Below are 22468 nucleotides of genomic sequence, written 5' to 3' on the forward strand. Positions count from 1 at the left end.
GAATGAGTCTGCAAGCGTTTCTTTTGTCTTTTTCAGGACAAGGATGGCATCGTTGTTAGTGGAGAATGAGGAAAGGCCATCATCCACATAGAAGTTTCTTAGAATAAACTGCTTTGCCTCTATGCCATGTTCTTCCTGGCCTTCAAATGCAGCTCTTCTCAAGCCATATATGGCAACAGCCAGAGAGGGGCTATTGCCAAAAACATGGACAGTCATCCGGTACTCAACGATCTTCTTGTTGGGGTTGTTGTCCTTGAACCAGAGGAAACGTAAGAAGTCACGATGCTGTTCAGTGACCTTGAAGCAGTAGGACATTTGCTCTATGTCTGCAGCCACGGCTACAGGTTCCTTCCGAAAGCGAGTGAGAACTCCCAGAAGGGAGTTGTTGAAGTCAGGACCACTTAACAGGACGTCATTAAATGAGATGTCATCATGCTTGGCACTTGAGTCAAACACTGCTCGTATCTGACCTGGCTTACGTGGATGATAGACTCCAAAGATTGGTAAATACCAGCATTCTTGTTGCTCACTTAATGGTGGGGCTGGTCCGGCATGACCTGACTCAAAGATCTTTTGCATAAAAGAAACCATGTGTTCCCTCATGACTGGCTTTTTCTCAAGCATGTGGCATAATGTCTTCAGATGCTTGACTGCTTGTGCTCTGTTGTTGGGCAGTTTGGACCTTGGCTCTCTGAAGGGTAACGGCGCCACCCAGCTGTTAGAGTCATCCATGAAGACCTTCCTGTCCATTATTTCTAAGAAGGCTTTGTATTCTACAGACATAGCAGCTTTGTCATCTTGTGGCGTTCGCTGAAACACATCTTTGCCAAGCCTGTCCATTTCGTTAAACAGATCTCTCATCTCTGTTTCACTTGGAAAATGGTGGTGTTGACCTGAAGAATCAAATTTCTCTTTGACATGAAAGCTGTTGGTGCAAGGGTTAAAAAGAGAAGTGCGGCCATTGCTTAGCAAGTTGGTCCTGTAAACGTTGACACAGTCAGACTTATGAGCTTTCCCAAGGCAAACTTCTCCCACTATCACCCAGCCCAAGTCAAGACACTGGGCATAGGGTGCATCATTGGGTCCATTGCATTGCTCCCGGACTTTGTGGACTTGAGGTATATCCCGGCCGAGCAACACAAGGATAGCTGCAGTGGGATCCAGAGCTGGTATCTTGTCCACTACCTTTCTGAGATGGTTGTAGTGTTGAGCAATTTCTGGTGTAGGGATTTCAGTTCGGTCATATGATAAAGTTGCAAGCATGGCGCCCTGTGGTTTCTGTGACTCCCATACATGTTTTCAGGGTATATGGTGTTTTATCCTCTGTAATATCAAAGAGGTGGAAAAACTGTTCTTGCCAGGGATTTGTTACTCTGTTCGTTGAGGACAGCATACATCTTGACAGCTCGCTCTCTCTGACCTTCTGGATAAACTCTGACAAGGCAGATTTTAGCGCATGATCTCGTACAGTACACTTAGATGTCACAGCTTGAGGGGTACTTTCATTTTCCTCCCCGCCCTGCTCTTTTGGAGTTAGATAGGAACCAGTTATCCATGGAGGTGGCCCTGGATGTAGTGCGGTAGGGTGACTGTTACTGCTACATTCCCTACACTGGATTCTTTTGTCACAGCTTTTGGCCAGGTGACTGGATGATGCACAGCACCTAAAACAGATGTTTTTCTCTTTGAGGGGACATTGCTTGTCTGGATCTACCACACTCTTTGTTGAGGAGGTCAGAATCCACTGAGACCTCTGTCCTCCAAACTGAAACTGGCATCTTCATGTTGGTTTTGAAGGGTTTTTCCATCCTACCAGTACCTGGACTATCCGTAAGCACAGCAAAGCTTGGATCATTAAGTGTCTTGGCTTGGTCACACACAAAACCTGCAAAGACAGAGAATGGAGGGTAAGCTGCTTGGTGGCTTTCCTTGTAACATGATGCAAGAGAGACCCACTTGTCATAGAGGGGGTAAGGTAACTTTTGGACAATCGGGATGATGCCACGAGATGTATCTAGGTAGGTAAGACCAGGTAAAAATCCATCTGATTTGGCAGCATCAAGCTCTAAAAGAATGTCTCCAAGCTCTCTCAACTTCAGATTGTCTTTGGTGGAGATTTTTGGAAAATCATCAATTTTCTTGAGAAGCACATTTTCTATGGCTTCAGGTGTTCCATAGCAGTCTTCAAGCCTTTGCCACACCATAGTTATTCCTGCTCCTGCATTATGGATATGGACTGCCCGTATTCTCTTTGCTTGCTCAGATGATTTTGGGCCAAGCCACTTGCACAGGAGGTCCAGCTCTTCCCTAGCTGTCAGGTTTAAGCCCTCCGTGGAGCTGCGGAAAGATGCCTTCCAGGCCCAGTAATTTTCTGGCTGGTTGTCAAATTTTAGTAGTCCAGAGCTTACCATTTCCTGCCGTACCAAATATTTAGCCAAATCTGCCATAGCAGATGAACTGGGCTCGCTGGTTCTCAACACAACACCTGGAGTTTGCTGAGCAGGTTGATAAAAGCTGCTGGATGGTCTTGTCATGTATGGCTGTTCTCTTTGGCTATAGACGTTTCAAAATGGATTTTGCCTTTGCTGATCCTCCAGCATGAGGGGTGCATTCCTGCTTGGTTCATGAGTGTGAGGATACTTTCGAAGAACATCATCTCCTTGGCTGAATGTATGCTGGGTAGGTAGTTCGTAAAATTCGTGCTCACTGATCTCCCTTAACTGTGTATTACCTTTCCCCATATGACTTTTAGCAGCAGTCTCACCATTGTCCATTTTTAGCTGGCGCAGTGGTGTTACTATGGGTTCTGGCAGCTTTGAGTTTAGGCGAGAGTCAGGCGCTGGGTTCCCTATGAACTCATGCCCACCATTTTCACTCTTGAGACTTGCACGATCTTGATCTCCAAATTCGTTTTCAGCAGCTGCTTCCAGGACTTCAGCTTCTGCAACGGCTGCTGCTGCTGCACACTCTAACCGCAGAGTCTGCAAATTAGCTTGAAGCTCAGCTTTTTTCCGAGCACTCTCCACTGCTGCCTTTTGTTGCTCCTCGTCGATTAATGCTTGTTCCTTGATCATATCTGCTTCTCGTTGTGCAAATAAAGCATGTGCCCGTGCAGCCTCTGCCTTTGCACGTGCTCTGGCTGCTACAGCACTGGCTGATGACAGTCGACTTGAGCGTGAGGCACTGGAGCATTGTGATCGTGTTTCGAATGTTTCATCATTGGATTCCTTCATGATTTTAGCTGGTAATGCAGGAATTAGCTTTTGTTTCCTTGAGAATCTATTTTTCCGTACAAAATCTGTTAGAGGAATGTCTTTTCACTATTCTGCCCTTACTAGAGTGTATATGTGTTTCCAGTGTAGCAGATAGTTAACGTTGTTAATAAACACCCAGGAGACGGCAGGTAAGTTTTGAGTGTTTATCAGTCTTTTTTCTCCCGTGAAACTGAAAGGCAGATACAGCAGACACCTTTCCAAAGTTACATTAAGTTTGGCTTTAACTGAAATTAAACAATGAATCATATATTCTTAAAAACTCAAACACAAATAAATCATTAGTCATGTACTGTAAGGTTAACACAAAACTAAACAAGCATGATGAAATTAAGCATTTACTTACAGACATGTACTCCTTCAGACGCAGCAGAGAAAAACATGAAGGGAAACTACAGCCCTGCTTTAAACTTGTGCCTACTGCCTGCAAACTTCAAAAAGAGGCAGAGCACCCCACTCTAAGGCAATGCCCCTCTGAATTTCTTAAAGGGGCAGCACAGTGAATTAAAAACCATCAAAATAAAGTTTAAATAAATAAAAGTTCCCAGGGACTCTCAGAATTGGCTGAAATGCCCAGTTTGTTAAATCATAACTGTTTCACTTTAGATGTTCATCATCTTAGCACACAGCAGGTGCCCTTTTTATCATTTTTGCCCCTGACATCATCCTGAGTATGCCCCTGACCCCTGACCCTTACAGCCAGGTCCTAGTCCCTCAGAACCTCCAAACTGTCTTTATATGGATCTTTAATAGTTAGATCACAAGGGACCAGTGTGGTAAAATGTCATCAGAAAGTCAAGTATCTGATTAGAGTCAAGCCTAAAACACACTGGCGCCACAGGGTGGCGTCATATGAAGCACATCAGTTACCAACCCTAGCACACACTGGCGTGTAAATGGCCAAACCCTCTGCTGGACCAGAGTCCAGAACCCACTAGGACCCGCCTCCCTGTCTCACCAGGTAAGGGTAAAAACGATAAGAGCGGTGGTGTTTCACTGTCAGCTGAAACCTCCCACTTATCCCACTCCTCAATCGGAATAACGGAGGCGCCTGTATGGATGCATGTCAGTTGGCGCCTGCATGTTTTGGTGTTCAGATGAATGGATGTGATGAGAGGGGTCCGGCTGCAGGACCCAGATCTCTGACCCCTCTCCTGCAGACCGCTACGGCAGAGACTCCACCTCCACCTTGTTTTATTTATGTCTGGCATAGACATTCATGAAATAACTACATTACAGACTAAACTTCTTTTTAATAAAGTAGGTTAAAGGTCAGAGGGCTAAACTGGGAGTGAGTTATGTATAGACCCATTTTAGAAGAATTTGTGTGTTATTAGTTAGCTACATTAGCTCTAGCTAAAATTAACAACACCAAAGCAACCCCCCATTTGCATAACTTCTTCTACAACAGGCTAGCTTTAGCATACTCTAACGTTGCTAAGGTAGCTTAATTTGATTTAGCTTTAGCTATGTTAGCAATGTAATCTCCATTAGCTAAGTTACACAGCTAACGCAGCTATGGTTGATTAAAGGTGCAGTGTGTAAAACTGCAAATATCAGGTCAATTCAAATGGCCTTTTGGGCGTGGAAATCGTGGACTTCATTGCCAAAGCAATGTGCATTTTACAATAATAGTAAATACTCAGCAATTTCATCAATAATGAAATAAATATCAGCATCTAACAGTCAATTCTAGAATATGATGCTCATTTCTAAGGTGGAAACCATGGCAACCAGCGGATTTTTTTTTTTTTTTTTTAATTTTAATTATACTTCTGTTATTTGTTTCCGTTAGTGGTGCCATGGAAACATGCACAATGGAAAAAATCCAAGATGGCGGCGTCCGTGGAGGGGACCCTCCCTATGTATGAATAAAAGGCTATTCTGAGTTAATAGAATACCAATGTTTTTATATTTGGGTGATTAAACACTAAGATAGACCTAATTATCAATATGTTTAACTATAACAAAATGTGTTTTCAGCATAATGCTACTAGCTAAACATTACACATTGCACCTTTAAGACTCAGCTACCTAGCTGTGTTAGCTATGTAACTTTTGAGCTAATGTAGCTTTAGTCTTGGCTCCGTTAGCTGTGTTTCTATGGAGCTTTATTCCTGCAGACATGTCACTGGGCTTTATTAACCCTCGGATCCCACTATGTCCATTTTGAGGACATTCTTCATTTTTATCATCATTTTTTTGAGTTGATACTCACATTTTTATAGATTGAGGCATCAAATTTGGCCAAAGTTGTTATTTTTCTTCATACTAAAAAAAAAGGCATTGCCCATAGAAGTCTACTGACGCCAAATAGCTCCATTCATCCTTGTTTGTCCAAAATCTGGACAATTTACTTCCATTAAAAACATGTTTTTGACTGTGTCTATGGCATCAAAACAACATATAACAACCTTTTCTATGCAGTTAGTCGATCACCAGGGCCTTAAATTTCACCATTCCACAGTGATCCAGCAGATCATGCCAGTGCACCATTTTAACCCCTTCAGCAATGCAGGATTTCTTCCATGGACTCAGTCTTTGAAGCGCTATTTCATCCACTTAACATCATCAGAATTAAATTAACCAATTCATGCCACTAGATATGGATGTCTGAGAGTGGGCTACATGTGTAAGGAAAAGTTTGTGTGCTCCCGTGTGTGTGCTCGGGTGAATCTGCATCTTTGTTTACAACCGGACATCCCGGAAGTGGAGTGTTTACAGTCGAAAATGCTACTTGTGGGTTCTGCAGTCTGGGACAAAGAAAGGGGGACATTTGGACAATTTCAACTTTGCCCTCACTTCATAGCAAGTGGATGGACATGCATGAGGATGCACGGGTCCATTCGATCAATAGGTAAGAATATATCATATCTCAAATATGCAGTAAAATTATTTATGCGCATAATGAGCCTAATGGCGGTCACATTTCTGTTAGAGATGGAAATGCGTGTGTTCATGATTCATATTCTCTGATTTTTTTATGCCTTTATATAAAATAAACCTACAGAAGAGAATTAGGGCCACTGAAAAAAAGATTTTGAGACAAAGATTTTTTTTTCACTTGTGAGAAAAAAAGTCAGAATTCTGCCTTTATTCTCAGAATTCTGACTTTAATCTCAGAATTCTGACCTCATTCCAAGAATTCTGACTTTTATCTCAGAATTCTGACTTTAATCTCAGAATTTTGACTTTTTTCCCAGAATTCTGACTTTAATCTCAGAATTCTGACTTTAATCTCAGAATTCTGAATTTTTTCTCAGAATTCTGACTTTTTTCTCAGAATTTGGACTTTAATCGCAGAATTCTGACTTTTTTCTCAGAATTCTGAATTTTTTCTCAGAATTCGGACTTTGTTCTCAGAATTCTGACTTTAATCTCAGAATTCTAACTTTAATATCAGAATTCTGAATTTTTTCTCAGAATTCTGATTTTTTTCTCAGAATTCTGACTTTAATCTCAGAATTTGGACTTTTTTCTCAGAATTCTGATTTTTTTCTCAGAATTCTGACTTTAATCTCAGAATTTTGACTTTTTTCCCAGAATTCTGACTTTAATCTCAGAATTCTGACTTTATTCAGAGAATTCTGACTTTTTTCTCAGAAGTCTGACGTTAATCTCAGAATTTTGACTTTTTTCTCAGAATTCTGACTTTTTTCTCAGAATTCTGACTTAAATCTCAGAATTTTGACTTTTTTCCCAGAATTCTGACTTTAATCTCAGAATTCTGACTTTATTCAGAGAATTCTGACTTTTTTCTCAGAATTCTGACGTTAATCTCAGAATTTTGACTTTTTTCCCAGAATTCTGACTTTAATCTCAGAATTCTGACTTTATTCAGAGGATTCTGACTTTGTTCTCAGATTTCTGACTTTAATCTCAAAATTCTTACTTTAATATCAGAATTCTAAATTTCTTCCCAGAATTCTGATTTTTTTCTCAGAATTCTGACTTTTTTTCTCAGAATTCTGACTTTAATCTCAGAATTTGGACTTTTTTCTCAGAATTCTGATTTTTTTCTCAGAATTCTGACTTTAATCTCAGAATTTTGACTTTTTTCTCAGAATTCTGATTTTTTTCTCAGAATTCTGACTTTAATCTCAGAATTTTGACTTTTTTCCCAGAATTCTGACTTTAATCTCAGAATTCTGACTTTTTTCTCAGAATTCTGACTTTTTTTCTTCTCAGAATTCTGACTTTATTCCAAGAATTCTGACTTTAATTGCAGAATTTTGATTTTTTTTCTCAGAATTCTGACTTTTTTTAGAATTCTGACTTTAATCTCAGAATTCTGACTTTAATCTCTTAATTCTGACTTTTTTCTCAGAATTCTGACTTTTTTCTCAGAATTCTGACTTTTTCTTACAAGTGGAAGAAAAAAATTTTCATCTCAAATTTTTTTTTCAGTGGCCCTAATGCTCTTCCGTATAAACCTAACATGAACAAATGCATTCGTTCACATATGATTTGGTAGAGGAGGCTCGAGAAAAGGATGGTAAAAGTGGCGTGTTTTTGGCTCTGATAGACTCATCTGGTTAGCATGGACGCATAGTGGGCATAGTGTACAATAACTGGCATAAAAAGGGTGTAATATAGATTTTTTTTTCTTTTTTAGTGGTCAGGGTGGAAGTTGTTGAAGAGATTTGAGTAAGTGAAAGTCAAACAAAAATTGAACAACAGTTCCACATTAACAGTTTTCTGTATTTCCAGAATATGGAAAAACAAGGACAGATGGAGCTAAAATATGACATTTGGCACTACAAAAAAATTTTCAATGCATCAAAATAAATTTTACTATTTATCACTGACATGGCCAAGACTGGATTTATTTTAAGTTTTTCTTTCTAGGCCATTTTATATGGGAAATATGGTGGGTTTTTTTGTTTTTTACCATTAAAAAATACCAGTGACATGGTGTACAATAACTGGCATAAAAAGGGTGCAACATTGTTTTAGTTTGTTTGTTTGTTTTAGTGGTCAAGGTTGAAGTTGTTGAAGAGATTTGAAGCAGTGAAAGTAAAAAAAAAAATGTTAAAAAATGATTGTTTTATTAACGCTTACCTGCATGTCTGATTTCTGGACATACCAGCCTCAACCATGCTTCAAATTACAAGAGAGCGAAGGTTAAAGATTTTGTATTCAGGGTTTTGACTTTTATAGTCCCATGCTGTCTAATCCAGGTACCGTCACTTCTGTCCCCTGAAGTTGGCAAAGGTAAAAATAAAATAAATTTATCCTCATTTCATTCTTATTTGCAATCTAAATCAGCTGCTGCTTCATTGTCTTAAAGAAAAATATAAAAAGCGTCCAAAAGAGACGTAAAACTAGTCCAGATTTTTGTATAGTGTGATGGCACCAGATCAGCCAAGCAGCTGTTTCTGCTCACAAAATATTCAAAACTCAATTTTTATCTGTCCTATAAGGACCCCAGTATACACTCCACATCTCTGAGGCATTAAGGAAAAACTCTAACTCTGGATAGTGAACTTCATAAATCCTCAGTGAGCGACCAGCAGTGGGTCCTCCATCAGTTCCCTGTTTATTCTGCTGGGATCTTCATTCCTCACTTTTTACTCTCATGCACGCTTCGTTTACACCACTCTTACTGCTGTAAATTTGGAATTTCCCCTTGTGGGACTAATAAAGGAATATCTTAAAATAAACATTCAGTCAGCACTTTAACATAATATTATCATGTACATGTTGATTTGTGATAATGTGTTACAGGTTTTAGGTTGACTCTGATGAGAGTTAGCTACTTGTGGCTGCTGATGACCCTCATTATAGCCATCTTATTTTAGTATTTGTTCACCGACCAAACAAAAGCAGATGTAAAATAAAGGCATATTAATATAGGCCTAACTTAACTCACGGTGTAGTAACAATTGATGATAAACCTTACATACATAGCATATCAGATTTGGATTTTGTTGTAGCCCCCATGAAGAAAAATGCACCAGCCCCCACTGGTCTGGACCCTTTCCACAGCCCCATTATCAGCGGGGCTGGAGGCTTTAGGTGGAGCTGGAGTGAACGTTAAACCAGCGTCACCAGTCCGTGAGTCGCCAACCACCGAAGACTGGAGAGAGAGGGAGATGCATCTTCATCATCATCTTCATTCTGGGCTTCACGTCCTGGAGAAAGAATCGGATGAAGGTGGTCTCCAGTCTGGATTCAATCATCCTGCAGCTGGGACGGACCGACACCGTTACAGAGAGACCAGGAGCCAAAAAGCTGACTCCAGACCAAGAAACACGGGGTAAAGAAATATCCAGAACTATCTCTGAGAACCGCCGATTTATCCTCAATGAACGTAAACATCCGGGTCATCATCGGTGCTCCAGAATAATCCACCGGACTGCTGGCTCCGCCCCGCTGTCATACCGCCTCAGATTAACGGTCTACAGCAGGGGGGTCCAAACTTTTCCATTCAGGCCACATATATAAGGATGGTGGGTCCGCTTTCATAGACCTCACCTTGAGGATGTTAAAGTTAGTAAAACCAGTGTAAGATATGCTTTGTGACTGGGCATGCTAAAATAGCTATTTAATGGCTGACAAGGCAAATCACTAATCATTTTAAGGAGCTTGAGGTGGCCAATCAGATTCCAGAGGGCTCTGGTCAGCTACTGGAAGCACTGGTTCTGTCCCTGGATCGTCACTGGTCCTGCTGCTGTTTGCTGTTGTGATCTATCAGGGTGCTATAAGTCAAGATATTGGTATTTTGGTTGCCAATATATTTACCATTTATGGTGTTTTCTCCATTTAGTCATGAAATAAAACATGAACAAATTCATCTTGTCAAAATGTTTGTTTACAGAATTAGCATGGCAGCATTGCTATGTGCTGAAACTGAGAGGAATAATGTAGTTTAGTGTTATTCATTTAATTTCAAGAATTTGTTGAGGGCCATTCAAAAATGGCTCGCAGGTCACATTTGGCCCCCGGGCCATAGTTTGGACACCCCTGGTCTATAGTCTCTATTGGACTGTGGTCTACTGTAGAACCAGTCAGCTGAGTTAACTATTTCACCATGTGTCTAAAAAACAGTGTCAAACAAGTTTAGGTTAACGTTGAAGCAGCAGCTCCATTCATAAACAGCTGCTTCACAGCCAGGTTTAGATCATTATCCTGCATTTACATCTGAGGATACCACATCTGGGCCTTCCTCCAGCATAAGGATCATTTTTTCTCTATAAATACAGAGATACTCGTCCAGAATGTTCATGGAAGATTAAGATTCATGTTGCTTTAAAGATTTCTGGAATTATTATGGAAATTTCAAGAGATTTGTTTGGGTGTTTAGGGAATTTTGGGGAATTTATTTGTAAATGTTTGGAAATTTGATGAATAATTTTGATTTAAATCTTTTATACCCAGTACCCGAGGTGGGGGGTGTGGGGCAGTAATATTGTGGTAGGCTGAGGAGGTAGGCCTATCTATTGTCCAGTGAATGAATTGCGTGTAACTTTTAACTTTTGGATGGCTGCTTAAACACGGCCCTGGCTATTTTATGTTTTTCAACATCACTCATTATTTTAAGGTGAGATAATTCAGCATTAACATATTTAGTATATATACATTTTCTTTAGCATTTTTCGTAATTTAGATTTCGTCAGATTACGTAGAAAAACGTGTTAATTTATCTTGAACACCATTGCAGGGCGCTTCATAAATAAACGAGGAGGTAAGCAGCCTATGTGGGTAAGTACGAACGTAAATAGATAAATAAACAAAGCGACATTAGGAACATTTTCAGGATCTTTTCTTTTACTTACTGAAAATGCTCTGCGCCTCATCCCTAGTTATTGTTCCGTAAATAACCTTTAAACCTGCAGTGTTATCAGCAAAAAAAAAAAAAAACCTAAATGAAGTCACGCTTGTATTAAACGCAAGTCAGGAAAAAAAAATGCTTGAAAAAACGATCTGTTTTTTTTAACCAAATATTCAAAAACTAAAGGTCATTTTCTTAATGTAATTTAAGGGAGACAGAGGTCAACAGTTATTGACTATAGTCTGCAAAAACGAATGCACGTTATTTAACTGTACTTGGCATTTTGGTATGAATGTTGAATGAAAGTGTATGTCCCAAAAATTTAGTAGGGTACAGTGATTTAATTAGCAAGTAATTCTCCGTTTAAATCTGTAAATCTCAGAAAGTAGCATATCTTTAACGGGTTTCTTTTTGCTTTACTGTCACTAAACATCCTAGAAGTTTTTCAGGAATTTTTCTCCCACTTTCAACGAAAGTTATAGAGGCAACAGGAACAAAACTAACCAAGAAATAAGTCTGTAATCATTTTAATTATCCTATAGCTCAATTAAAAAACTATTTTAACTTATAAAACAGGTCTGTTTTACGGCTGAGCATCTCAAAAGAAAAAGGTGTAGCCCCATGAACCGCTGGTAAAATCGGTATTTGGTTTTAAATATTTAAAAACTGTGTGTAAAGTTAGGGTTGTTTTAACTGGCGTTTATGGAGAAAAGGATTAAAAACTGAAAGCACGTCGCAGTAAATGTTGTTAAACAGGCTATAGTGTGCCGAATGGGAGTACAAATTTATTCAATTGTACATTTATAATGTTATGTTTATTTATTTATTTAAATCCAATAAATGATTGATAATAAGAATATTTTTCATGGAGTTCTGCGACACCGCAGCTGGACAGCGAGTGAATGAGCGTGCAGAACGCTCCAGCGACTGTCAGCCAATCCCCGTTTACCTTGTAGCGCGTCACTCTGTCGAGTAGCCAATGCTGGCCGAAGCGGGTTGTCCAATCACCCAATAGGAGCAGAGATGCAAGTAGTGGGCGGGCCTTACATCCTGGAGGAGACAGTGGATCCGTTTCTATCTTCATAATCAGTCTGAGTGAAGAAATTTGAGAGGAGGATTTAATGGAGGTTCTGTGGGGACATTTTTAAACTCAACAGGCGTTTGTTCAGCGAACAGTCATTTTTATTTATGACAAGGTAAGCGAATAAATACGTCCGTTTAATATTTGTTGTTTAATACAGATGTGAACCCGTCATTTCTGTGTTAAGATTCAAGAAGTGTCGTGATGGCGATGCGTTTTTCTGGCGGTTCGACCCGCTTTTCAGAGATGGACTCCACCGGTTCGTATCAAAAATGAAAGGCTAATGTAACTGTTCTGGGTTTTTCCTTCTAAGGTTGTGAAACGCATCGAATTTTAAAGATAACGGCTGCCTGTACTATCATCAGGCAGTGTCGTTTATAACGATGTAGAGGACGGTAATGTTAAATTAAAGGGATAAAAGATGTCTGCCTGTTGCTCAGTAAAATACAGTAACAGAAATATGCTCCATATAATTCTATATGGAGAATTATTACTTTATTTATCGAGGCCCGTGTCATTTAATTTGGAGGATTTAAATCGGCTTTTTGTAAAAGATAAAACACACTGGTAGAAAAAAGGCCCCAGACACCTAAAATTGGCTATAAAGTCATTTTAGTTATAAAAAATGAGAGAAAGGCCTCCACGCTGACTAAATTGCAGAAATGCGTTGGCAACATCTGGTAGAGGCAGCCCCACCAGTTCCTCCAGTTCTAAATAATGTTGCTAACATTTAATTTTGCATTTGAGACTCTAGTCTCTCTTTTTAGTGTCAAATATGACTGAGAGTGATTAAATGTCCATTAGTTTAAGTCCAGAAAGCCGTGGTCTTTAACAGGATAGAATAATGTGAAGACCTCAAATGCAGTCTCAATTAGTTTGATACTGAAAATGAGATCAAGATCTGGCTTCTACGACTGAGACTTTGTTGGTAAACAGGCTTTATTATCATTAGATTTTTACTAGAATCTGTAGAGCTAGTATTTCTGGTGTTTTAATGCCTATTTATTTTTATTTATAGAAGATAAAATAAATTATGTAGTGTTTGCCATTCAGCTAAAAAACATATATATCAAAATATGATTTTTATTCCTAGCTCTAGTCCTAAAGGGCCTAATGTCTGTGTCCTCCCTAACTATGTTTCACTGCAGGTATGATGGATCCGAATGTGTGGCGAGCCCTCCAATGGGCTGACCAAAGAGCTCCAGGAGTCTGAAATAATCCAGGAATTTGCTGCTCCTTTCTAACCAATAACTAGGAGAACATCTGGGAATAATGGGGTTGTGTCCAGGCGGCTGCAGATGTGGATTTTAGACCGAGTGAAGGAGGAACATTTCCAGTGTGGATGCTATGAGACAGCCGGGCAGAGAGTGACAGCAGCTGGGGAGTAAACAAAAAAAAAAGAGAGAGAGAGAATAAAGAAAGATGAAGGAGAAATCTAAAAACGCAGCCAGGACTCGGAGGGAAAAAGAAAACAGTGAATTTTATGAACTGGCCAAACTGCTGCCGCTGCCCTCAGCCATCACCTCGCAGCTGGACAAAGCCTCCATCATCAGGCTGACCACCAGCTACCTGAAGATGAGGATCGTCTTTCCTGAAGGTGAGAGAGCTGCTGTGAATAATAATAATTAGACAATCCAAAAACCCCTATACAAATATTATCATCATATATATACACATATATAGCATCACTTTGCCTCGATCAATACATACGCATATATTTTTTTCAAACTGTCTTTTTGAATATAAACAACAACATACAGCAAAGGTTGAATAAGCTTGTCGATACACTTAACCACACAGTCACCTGATATTTTACAGAATTAAAAAGAAAAAAATAGCACATCTTAATTAAAAGAAAACTGAAGATACAAAATGTAAACATATATAATTTATACATACGCATATTTTTATGTTAACACACATAGAAACGTTTCTCTTACATTTATTATCCAGTTTCTTTATTTATGAGAATCCTAACTGGGTTCACTCAGGAGCACAGCTAGCCTTCCTTTGGTCAGTATTTAAAAAAGCATCCTTACAAGGTTTGAAATGAATATTTGAAATAAAAAATGAGCATGTTAGTCCATGTAAGTTAATATATTTATAAGAGGGGATAAAATTATACAATAATGTAAACCACAAGACAATAAGGATCAAATATCTGTGTGCAAATAGGATACCCTACGGTGTTTTTTTTTTTACTTTTTAAATTATAAATATTGTATTTATCTGCTCGGTAACACTGGCAAGAATGTCTCCGTTTCCATTGCTCTGTGAACCGTATATTTGAGGAAACTGCTGTTTGCTTTGGGAAGTAAAAACCAGCTGCTCGTTTCTTGTCTGGTGGCAAAGGTGTAATAAAGTTCTCCTCACAATTATAGCTATCACACTTTTAATGCAATACAAACATGAAGACGGTTTACAGTGGCTTAAATTGAGTTTTTATATTTTTGATTGGTGCATTAGTGTGAAAGCAGAGTCGTATTTGATTCTGAATGCTTTTGATTATGTGGCTGTTTTATTATAATAGTTTATTATTAATGAATGGGACAGTTAGAGCTTCTCATTAGGATAGAAATCATGATCACTATTATTGTTCATGATCTGATATTAATATCACAATTATTGAACATTATTACAAACTGATTTTTACAACATTTGCATCCTATTAAATTATTGAACTTCAACACTAATAAAACACTCACAATATGAAAACTTTGAAAAACAAACAGTAAATGAAAATAAAGAAATGAAAAATATAAGTATTATAACAATGAATAAATAGATATTAATACTGATTTATCATGTTTTTAAATTACTTTTAAGGCTAAAATTAAGACAAAAATGCTAAAACATTAACAAAATGAGAAAAAACAAGCTAAACATTGCTGCAGCAGTCATTTATTAAACTTAAATATCTTTTCTTTTTTATCCTGGGAGGATAAAATGATGGCTGACTCTGAAGCGTGTTCAATCGCCCAGCCTTGGAAGCACAATTCAGTCATTTTAAAGGTTCTTCTATGAGATAAATAATCCTCTCCTTGTTCATTTGGCAAAATGGTTGTTTCCATAAATTAGAGTTCCTAAAAAGTCTCCAATAGGACTTTTGAAATTGAAGGCCTAGGAAAATCTTATTTTTACCAGTAAGGGGTTATAATTTTAGACTACGCCGTGTCTTTATCTTAATCTTTGTTTTCTGGCTGAATTCATCTGATTTTGGTGATTCTTTTTGGCGTTGTATAAATTTTTAAATATGGAGGAACCTTGTAAATGCTAAGATTTTACTTAAAATATATTTTTAGGGGGAAAAATATCCAAATATTTTGCCATTTGGTTCGGGGGGGAGGCATACTTTAAAAAGATCAGATTTAAACATTCAGTATTTATTGATTAACGTTTTCAACATCACAATTAGTTTGCAGCTAATTTAAAAGCCTTTTTGAAGCTTTTGCACTCATGGTGTTCGTATGTTAGAACTTTTGGCCCAGATTAGCTAAATGAAATAAAATTTAAAAATCTGTCTACGTTGTTGACTGGTCCATCAAATGATTTCTGGAAAAAAAGGACATGTTTTTTAATTCTTTTTTTTTAACTAATTGCCTCTGTAGGCCTTTTACTTATTTATCATTGAATGAAACAGTCAATTTAATGCATTCTTTATTTACTGATTTTGGCATTTCTTTTAAAATACACATGCAGTCAAATAGGAGAAAACTCATGGCTACGTTTTATTCGATTCCATTTCATTAGTAAAGCATATTTGATAAAAATGTAAACAGGCTTTGGAAACCATAAAAAGACACAAATATGACATAAAACTATGAACAAATATGTTCATTAAAATCCAAAGCACATTTCAAATTTGTCATTGATTATTTTTAGTTTATTTGGTGTTGTAACCTCATTGATTTATTTCATCCCTGTCTCTGAAGTCTCAGTAATACGGCTAAACTTTGTGATACGATGACATAAATGAGATTCTGGTAGAGTAATTATCCCCCCTCTGTCAGTCCGTGCCTCTGTGTCTCAACCTGCAGTGATGTGGTTTCTCTCCAGGGGCCCCTGGTGGCCCCTGGCAGCAGATTAGCAGAGATGAGGCTCCATCCAGCCTGCGTGCCTGCTGCAGAGCTGCGGATATTAGTATGATGTGCACGTCTGATCCCCCCAACATATGGAGCTTCTTGTAACAGTAAAGCAGGAGGAGGTGCGGGAAGGTGGAGCGACGCACAACATGGAGGCTCGGTCTGCAAAATCAAACATACGTTATAGAAATAGAGGCGCAATAATGCACGTGAATGCTTTTCTTTAATATCTTTATAAAATCTGCAGGAAAAATCATTAATCATCATCAAAACAGCAGTAATACACAGTAAACCCCAAACTATTCATAACATAAAAATGTCAGTAAATGCCAGGATAGCATCCAGATATATCACTGACTATAGCTGATCATCTAGTGTGAAACAATCCTTGTCAAGGCAGAGCTAAGAAACCAGCAGAAATCAGCTGATCTTCCTGTGAACAGTACTATTGTCTTGTTAAGGAGAAGACAAAAACATGTTGTCTTTATGAATATTTTTGCAGTTATTGAGGATAATTAGTTTAAACAGACCAGAAACATGAATGCCTCTCGAGTAGCAGCTGGAAATGTGAATGACTTCCTTATCAGTTCAACATTTGATCAAGCCGTGTGTTATTATTTATACGCTTGGATCACAAAATAATGAAGACAAGTACCACAAAGACCAGACCTATTAAACTCTGCAAAAAAGCTCAGATTTAGCCAGTTTTTCAGCAATCCCTGAGTTTTTTGTATATTTGTCATTTTATTCCAATTCAAGCAGTCAAAAAAATGATAAGGAACATTTTTGAATACTGTTTATTAATGACATATATGTTAAAATCCTTATCAAACATTATCATCGTGTTTTAGAAAGAATCTTAATGACTCTTTGCGTTCTTTAGGTTGTAATGCTGAGCTACAAAGGTGTATCTGATTGTTCCAAAGCTCTTAATCCTTTAAAAAAAGGACCTGAGGAGTTTCTTCTCCTCATCCATGCTGGGTATAGAAGCTGAGAACACTTTCTCCTGTGTTTTCATTTAAACCAGCTCTCATCCTTTTTAAAGATGCATTATCAGCAAACAGCCGGGGTGTAAATTTGTGGTTTTGAGTTTATCTTCCAGTAGGAAAGAAAAAGTCTGATGAAGGCTTTCAGTGCTTACATTAGTGTTTCTCAAAGTAGGGGTCCTGACCCCCAGGACGGTCATGAAGGGACGGTTTCTGGCAATATCTGCACCATCAGTGATCTTTGATCGCTAATCTCAGAGGCTGGTAAATAGTGCTAAGGAGGACTTCTTATGACAGCAGTAGCTTTTACATACAGTACAGGTGATGCGCTTTTAACCTCAAAAAGACTTTAGACAGAAACAGCAGTGAAAGTAATGAACAACATGTTGATCTACTGCTGAAAAAGAGATGATTTAAGTCTAAATTTGATTTTTGCTATTATAATGTGTGAGGAATCTAGAAGAGGCCCCTGTCCAAGGCTAACACCATGTGGTTCTCTGGTCTGGCAGCGTTGGGAACCTTTTACTCCATCCTGTGAGACACAGCTGATTCCAGCTCTGATAATCTCCCTGTAGATAAACATGTTCTCACTGCTGAACCACAGGAGTCCAGCTAGGACCTGAAGTTCTTGTTAGTCCTTGCGTGCTCCTTTCTGCAGAACGCATCACATTGCATTGCATTTTTGTTAGGTGTTTGGGTGTATTATTTGTGTTGTACATGAATTATAAAACATAGCGTGGCTCCTGAAGTTCCCAGTCTGCTGTCCATTCCCAGCGTTTGTGGTTTTACGCTTGCAGTAACATCAGCGCGTTGGTGAATAATTGAGGAGATGGTCTGGAGCTGCAGGCTTCTGCAGGCGTCCTCTAACTGTAGAGTGTGTGTTTTTCTCTGTTAAATCTCTTCTGCTGCTGAAGGAGCCATCCTCCTCACACACATGAAATCACATGATCCACGTGTGGGGATTGAGTCGGTAGCAGGGAAGAAGCTCATCTGAGGGAGCATGAAGAGCTCAAAGCTTTCCTAATTTGTAGGAGGATTTCTTCTTTTTGTCTCAGACTGGAGGGAGAGCGGGGTCACTTTTATTTATGGCCTACGGAGTGGTCAGTAATGTGAACTTTGACCTCAGCCATGTCGTCTTAAATTACATGACACTCCACACCAGCAATATCTGGCTGAATTCTCAACACCTCAGCCCTGAGCTGAAGATTTAAACCTTCAGGAGCCTGAAAAGCTCTCTAAGTGGATTATTCACTAAATGAAATGATGTTTATGTCTGCTTTAACCAACATCTCTGAGCTTAAATCTTGTTATGGAGTATTTAAAGGCCACAGGAGCTTATAAATCCCAGCTACAGCAGTCTGAAGTCTGCCTAATGAGGATCAAGATAACAATGTGTGATGTTGTTGGAAAGAAAGATCACAAGTACTGAGTGGATTTGCACTCCTCTGACTTCTTCCCTAGGAGTAAAACTAAAGGCTCTAATCTATGGAGATGCTTATTTTCCATTTTATCATGTATTAAGATATTTTTTATTTAAGTTTGACTTCCGCAGAAACATTTAAATATGTTGTTTACTGATATCTGTCCTCTGATTTTATCACAGTATGGTTAATCTGTTGAACCGTTTTGACTTTTTAACCTGGCCTTTTATTTAATTATAGCTTTAATTTTTTAACACAAATCATACTAGACGAAATATTAAAATCATGAGTTTAATTTAAAATTATTAGATTAAAGTCAGTAATCAGATAAAATATTAAAATCCTGAGTTTAATTTAAAATTATTAGATTAAAGTCAGTTATCAGACAAAATATTAAAATCATGAGTTTAATTCAGAATTATTAGATTAAAGTCAGTTATCAGATAAAATATTAAAATCATGAGTTTAATTCAGAATTATTAGATTAAAGTCAGTTATCAGACAAAATATTAAAATCATGAGTTTAATTTAAAATTATTAGAATAAAGTAAGTTATCAGATAAAATATTAAAATCATGAGTTTAATTCAGAATTATTAGATTAAAGTCAGTTATCAGACAAAATATTAAAATCATGAGTTTAATTTAAAATTATTAGAATAAAGTAAGTTATCAGATAAAATATTAAAATCATGAGTTTAATTCAGAATTATTAGATTAAAGTCAGTTATCAGATAAAATATTAAAATCATGAGTTTAATTCAGAATTATTAGATTAAAGTCAGTTATCAGATAAAATATTAAAATCATGAGTTTAATTCAGAATTATTAGATTAAAGTCAGTTATCAGATAAAATATTAAAATCATGAGTTTAATTCAGAATTATTAGATTAAAGTCAGTGATTGGATAAAATGTTAAAATCATGAGTTTAATTCAAAATTATTAGATTAAAGTCAGTTATCAGATAAAATATTAAAATCATGAGTTTAATTCAGAATTATTAGATTAAAGTCAGTTATCAGATAAAATGTTAAAATCGTGAGTTTAATTCAGAAATATTAGATTAAAGTAATTTCAGATAAAATATTAAAATCATGAGTTTAATTCAGAAATATTAGATTAAAGTAATTTCAGATAAAATATTAAAATCATGAGTTTAATTCAGAAATATTAGATTAAAGTAATTTCAGATAAAATATTAAAATCATGAGTTTAATTCAGAATTGTTAGATTAAAGTCAGTTATCAGACAAAATATTAAAATCATGAGTTTAATTCAGAATTGTTAGATTAAAGTCAGTTATCAGATAAAATATTAAAATCATGAGTTTAATTCAGAATTATTAGATTAAAGTCAGTTATCAGATAAAATATTAAAACCATGAGTTTAATTCAAAATTATCAGATTAAAGTAAGTTTAAGTCAGAATCATTAGATTAATGTCATATTAGATAAAATGTTAAAATCACGAGTTTAATTCAGAATTATTAGAATAATTTCATATCAGATAAAATGTTAAAATCATGAGTTTAATTCAGAATTATTAGATTAAAGTCAGTTATCAGATTAAATGTGATTTATCTCTAAAAGGGTTGTAATTTTTACTCTCAATGTAATGATTATGACTTATCTCAACAGTTTAATTTTTTATTTAGGCTAGATTTACATTTTCAATCTCCTAATTTTAACTAGTGTCTTATGATTTTGATTTTTTTTTTTTTTTTTTTCAATCTCATAATTAGGAACAACTTTCCCATGATTAAGGTCTTACAGACGTAGACGGGTATCTGGGAAACCGCATATAATTTTATACGTTTAGGCCTGTCATCCACACGAAACCGCAGTTTTACGTCACTAAAAACGATCTTTTCTGAAAACTCCGGCCAAAGTGGAGATTTTGGAAAACTCACTTTTCCACGGTTTCGTGGTTACATGTTAATGCCAGTAAACAGAGTTTTTGGTTCTCAAACGTCACAGCTTGTGCTGTGTTTGAATCTCTGGCAGAAGAGACAGAATGATGGAAGTTCATTCTGATTGACTGGCGCGGGTTTCACATCTGAAAAACACTGCCACCTATGGGTTTGGCATGCTTAGAGCAGCATTTAACGGCGGATTTGCCAGTTACGTGTAAGTTTTTTTTTTGGAAACGATCAGGTGTGGACAAAAGTATTTTTAAAAACCAATGACCAATGAAGGGAGACATTTGTTTTAAGAAATACTCAGCTATGTGTGTACAAGGCCTAAGACTTTTTCATTTACATTTTTATTTGTTGTATATATTTATTGTTGTAATGTCATTGTTTTGACACCCCCCCCCCAGTCATGTTAATTGTGAAGGTTCTGTAGCTGATCAGGATTGTGGTTCCTCTTTTCCCCCTCAATCGTGTTAATTGTGAAGGTTCTGTAGCTGATCTGGATTGTGGTTCCTCTTTTCCCTCTCAGTCGTGTTAATTGTGAAGATTCTGTAGCGGATCTGGATTGTGGTTCCTCTTTTCCCTCTCAGTCGTGTTAATTGTGAAGGTTCTGTAGCTGATCTGGATTGTGGTTCCTGTTTTTCCACTCAGACTCTCAGTGTTGTGTTTTTTCGGGCAGATGCGTCAGAACAAATACGCAAGGTCTGCACAAAGATGCTCCCGGTGCCCCCAGTGTGCAGGCTGGTGTTTGTAGTGGGTGTGAAGTGCAGGACATCCACAGCGAAGGACACTTAGGGTGCACTCACACTAGGGCCATCCTTACCGTGCCATATTCTAACCGTGCTAAAGCCCATTTGACCCCCTCTGCTGTCCCCCCTTTGGCCCGCACTCAGACTGCTTAACGCATCCAGGCCTGAGCACGGATACATCACACGCTGACATCATCACATGAAGCCTCCATTGTTGCTGAACTAACCCTGGCACACACTTTTCCAAGTATTTGGCACTCTCCTTTACGCACGGAGGATGAAAGGTGTTTGTTATCCTGTGAGCTGCTGTTTGTGACTAAAACAACAGAAGAAGTTTTATTTCACAGACCAAAAAATTTTCTCACAGTGGTTAAAGCCTGACTTTGCTAGGAACTGGTCAGAAATGTGGACAGGACTGGGACCCATTAAAACAAGGTCGTAATGGAGCTGTGCAAAGTTAAATTCTTCAGCTCTTATAAAATCTTTGTAACTTGTTGAAATCCAATGAGAAAATATATAGATCTCTCTCCATCTTTCTAGAAAAATCCTGCTGTCTTCAGCATGCAGCTGCTGCCTGGTGTGCTCTTTGCGCTCTGAGGCGGGTCCTTTTGTTGTTACTTCACGTTACGTCACATTCCCGCGCTTGTGCTCCTTCATTTGCATCAGTGCCATGCCTAGGCCCACCTCGTCCTTCTGTGCCGGGGCCGCGAAGCATGCCACACCGAAGCACAGAATGATTGCACTCACACTGGCCTAGTGTGAGTGCGCCCTTATTTCCAGTCTCCATGGAGCAAACGGAGCTTTTATCTCATCTCCGGGGATCATGAAGGCTACAGACAGAAATCAGAGCACACTAGTTCACCCCCAACACTGCGGAGGAATACAGGACTCTAAATACATGCTCAGGGTTCTTTGTGGGCCTGTGCTGATGGTAAAATCTGCTCTTTGGCTGTTAGACCAATCCTAACTCTCTGAAACTGCAGGAGTTTAGAGAAGATGTGCAGAGAGCAGCTCATTTAAGGTCTGCTTACTCTGGAGTGTCTGGTTTAAAGATAATGAGGTTTATTTAAGTATGTCCAACACTTAGAGCTATCATTGATTATCATTAGTTTGATTATTTCCCCAGCGTTTGGTGTGTTTTTATGCTGTTTGAACAAAAGAGGCTGAGCTCATGTCATCAATTATTTTAG

The 22468-nt window shown here is 37.8% G+C and overlaps 1 protein-coding gene across 1 annotated transcript in view; it reads left to right on the forward strand.

The window, feature by feature from the left end:
- Positions 1-13549: 13549 nt before the first annotated feature.
- The window catches only part of sim1a (SIM bHLH transcription factor 1a), a 40393-nt gene continuing 31474 nt past the window's right edge, over positions 13550-22468 (forward strand). Inside the window, exon 1 of the mRNA XM_041794180.1 lies at positions 13550-13724. Within this exon, the coding sequence (XP_041650114.1) occupies positions 13550-13724 (175 nt within the window). The remainder of the gene's footprint in view (positions 13725-22468) is intronic.

This window comes from Cheilinus undulatus, linkage group 8 (assembly GCF_018320785.1).
Source record: "Cheilinus undulatus linkage group 8, ASM1832078v1, whole genome shotgun sequence".
NCBI classification, from domain to species: Eukaryota; Metazoa; Chordata; class Actinopteri; order Labriformes; family Labridae; genus Cheilinus; species Cheilinus undulatus.